The following is a 3,781-nucleotide window of genomic DNA, read 5'->3' on the forward strand; positions in this document are numbered from 1 at the left end:
ATGAGAAATTATATTGAACTCAATTTCGCAAAAAATGTGGGTCAGTCCGCTTTAGCTCTGAATGCCTTATGTATTCTTCTTTCCCTCGGCGGGTAAGCAAGGTAATTTAAGTTCATCCCGGTGGTTCTCGCGTAATGAAAATTATCAATCGTGACGTCACGACGCTTGACAATTACAATGCGTTAATTAACAGTTCGACGCGTTTAATGAGCTCTGTCGCGTGCACTAGCAAGTAGATGAGAATTTCCTTGGTGTTGTCTGGTTTGTTACACGTCACAGTGTATAGGTACACGAGCGCGGACCACGTATGTGTATGATACGTACGAACTCACGAAATGATAGCTGACAATCAACCAAATGCGAGGTCGTAGGAAACCGAATACACGCATGTCTCCGGGCACCCGCAACTCCGCATCTGTTTTCAATAATAGTAGAACTGACTTTTTCGTATCCAATAATTTAATCACGTTAAATTGAAACTTACACTTTTTAATACAATGTTTGTTACGTCGCGGTTAGTATTTTTGGTTACTCTAAAGCGTAAGACGCGATACCGACGATACTCTGGAAATGCTATAACTATATACTTTACATGGCGAGGAATCGACGAAAGAACCGTACTCGCTTATACGCAGTTCGTTAGCGACTGTCGCGTAACTTTAGCTTACAATAAATATAATAAATTGGCCATCCTATTTCGTGAATAATACAACTATTACTAAAGACATAATCATCGATGTGTACACAATGTTGGATGTCGCCGAATTGCAATTGTCACTGTCGCAGACCTTACACTCTTTTTGGTCCTTGCAAAATTCCTCCTTCTTTCCAGTGGCACACCCTCTCACCGTTTTCGTCTTGTTGTCTACTGCAAAAGCAAATATAATTAATACCCTCCGTTGAATCCGAAGAGGTAAGAATCCAGCAAGGCTCTTACACGCCACGATATAACTTACCAGTAGCAGTTACTGTGAAACAAAATAGATTCCCTGCATCGTCGAATGGCTGCACTCGCGAGAAGCGGTTGATCAAGCTTCTACGCTGTCTTACATATCCATCGTCACCTGCGATCGTGCAATGGCATGTAAATTAACGTGTACATCGAACATCGCGAGGTGTATGTAATTATTCGCTCAAACATTAATTCACATCTGGATGGATATTTATAAAACAATTTCCGATTAATTAGTTGTGTCAATAATCAACAATAATTCAGATACATATGAATTACGCGCGACATGTGCTGAGAGGGACGCGAGCAGGCCCATTTCACTCACGTTTTGCACGAATGTGCGTTCACAGAAGCAGAGGTTTAGTGAACTCGGCGAATCATCGAGTGACCAAAAATTGTCAGTAGATAGTGTACGTACGTAATCTTATCGAAAGACGTGAATCGAATTCTCGTGTCTTCTCCCGCAATCAAGTGTAATAGAGGCTATTTACATCAATTACCTGCGGGTGGTGGTAAGTCAGCAGCTACGCTGCTGGGTGATGCATCTGATGCCGCGGTGCTGGGTGATGCAACTGGTGCCGCGGTGCTGGGTGATGCACTTGGTGCCGCGGTGCTGGGTGATGCACTTGGTGCCGCGGTGCTGGGTGATGCAACTGGTGCCGCGGTGCTGGGTGATGCACTTGGTGCCGCGGTGCTGGGTGATGCAACTGGTGCCGCGGTGCTGGGTGATGCACTTGGTGCCGCGGTGCTGGGTGATGCAACTGGTGCCGCGGTGCTGGGTGATGCACTTGGTGCCGCGGTGCTGGGTGATGCAACTGGTGCCGCGGTGCTGGGTGATGCACTTGGTGCCGCGGTGCTGGGTGATGCAACTGGTGCCGCGGTGCTGGGTGATGCAACTGGTGCCGCGGTGCTGGGTGATGCACTTGGTGCCGCGGTGCTGGGTGATGCAACTGGTGCCGCGGTGCTGGGTGATGCAACTGGTGCCGCGGTGCTGGGTGATGCACTTGGTGCCGCGGTGCTGGGTGATGCACTTGATGCCGGGGTATTCTCGGGTGTGTTTTCGGTAGGATCTGTGACGGTTGACCCCTCGGTGGTATCTGTGGTGGGTTGCGACTCGGTGGTATCTGTGGTGGGTTGCGACTCGGTGGTATCTGTGGTGGGTTGCGACTCGGTGGTATCTGTGGTGGGTTGCGACTCGGTGGTATCTGTGGTGGGTTGCGACTCGGTGGTATCTGTGGTGGGTTGCGACTCGGTGGTATCTGTGGTGGGTTGCGACTCGGTGGTATCTGTGGTGGGTTGCGACTCGGTGGTATCTGTGGTGGGTTGCGACTCGGTAGAAGCTGTGGTGGGTTGCGACTCGGTAGAATCTGTGGGGGGTGGCGACTGGGTAGGATTTGTGCCAGCTGGGCACGTGACTGACATACTATCTTTTACTACTGCGCAGTCCTCGGTATCCGTAGGTATGCATTGGTAACAATTCAACGCTTTCCCTAATATAGAAGTAAAAACATATACATGTGCACACACTGCACTCGCATAAAGACACACGTAGTACATATAATTTGAATAATAATGCATGGTACGAATTAGGCCCGTTGCAGACAAGCGGTTCGCGTCAGTTTGCCGCCGCGACAACCTTCCGCGCGCGTTTCAGCGGAACATAAATTTATACCCTATGACGCAGAGTTCACGCGGGACGCTAAGTTTTGCGGCTACTGAGCGGTATGTTCGCGTTTGTTTTTGGCGCACCCGCGTATTGCTCCATCGCGAATGAACGCAGCGGCAAACAGCGGCAAACCGCTGGCTTCTGTATCGGGCCAGGAATTAATATGCCCGATATTTGTCCGAATACTTTCTAGCATAGATAATGCTGGGAACACGAGCGTTGCTACGTAAACCTAAGCACGAGTGAATGAAATGATACGCTGAACAGTAACAGGGCGAGATACCCGTTATTTTTATTATTTAGTATATGCTGATACTTTACCCGATGGTAGAGCGATAAATCCGAGGATGGCCAAAATGACCAAAGGTTTGTACGCCTTCAACATGTTCTCCGATATTGCGTTTCGATTGACGTTGATACTACGACCGTTCATACCCAAGTGCTACGAAGCTTGCAGAAATAGGAATACTCTTTCCGAGCTTATCACGATAAACTGTACGCTTATCTCAATAGAGACCTCCAATCAATACCATTACCTTGGCGAGACACGATCAACCTATACGCAAAAAGCCAGATATCGTAGATCCATTTTTCATCTTTATCTGTCTCTGTTTGACTGTTGTGTTCACCTTTCGAGCTATCGTCCCCGGATTGCGAGAAACGATGTCCGGTCAGCGATGTGTCGACAGATGATATTGCTCGTCACTTACATATCATTTCGTAATTGAAATAAATACATTTATAGACATATCTATCATATCTTCAACTTGAATACCAAACACTAATCTAGGCGATACAATTGGAAGTTTCCTTAAGCCGCCTTAAGGGATTATACCTAGTCGGACGGCCGAAAAGTGGCGATTGTTTGTGAATTTTTTTTTTGAAAAAGCGAAGGCATATATTTTTACAGAAGTTTCTGCACTTAAAAGAGCAACATTTAAAGAACATTTGGTAATTTTTTCGTAGGAAAATATCTGCGTTTACAATAAAGTAACGACCGACATCCAAGAAGCCTTTTTAATAATTTAGTTTTGCGGCGAACGCTGCCATTCGGAACCAGATTCTCTAGAATCAAAAAAGAAAAAAGATTTCGTTAGAAATAATTAGCGGAAGGAATTTTCGAAATATTAATTTAAACTAAAATAGCGGCTATTTACAATTGA

General features: G+C 46.4%; 1 protein-coding gene across 1 annotated transcript; it reads right to left on the minus strand.

Moving 5' to 3' along the window:
- Window positions 1-441: 441 nt before the first annotated feature.
- Window positions 442-3,264, minus strand: LOC143371218 (uncharacterized). The gene is made up of 4 exons (XM_076816172.1): window positions 2,940-3,264; window positions 1,453-2,442; window positions 957-1,064; window positions 442-868 (listed from the first exon to the last, which is right to left on the minus strand). Exons 1-4 carry the CDS (start codon window positions 3,049-3,051, stop codon window positions 693-695), a joined length of 1,386 nt encoding a protein of 461 aa, XP_076672287.1. The 5' UTR covers window positions 3,052-3,264; the 3' UTR covers window positions 442-692.
- Window positions 3,265-3,781: the final 517 nt, after the last annotated feature.

Source organism: Andrena cerasifolii, chromosome 7 (assembly GCF_050908995.1).
Source record: "Andrena cerasifolii isolate SP2316 chromosome 7, iyAndCera1_principal, whole genome shotgun sequence".
In the NCBI taxonomy this organism is placed as follows: Eukaryota; Metazoa; Arthropoda; class Insecta; order Hymenoptera; family Andrenidae; genus Andrena; species Andrena cerasifolii.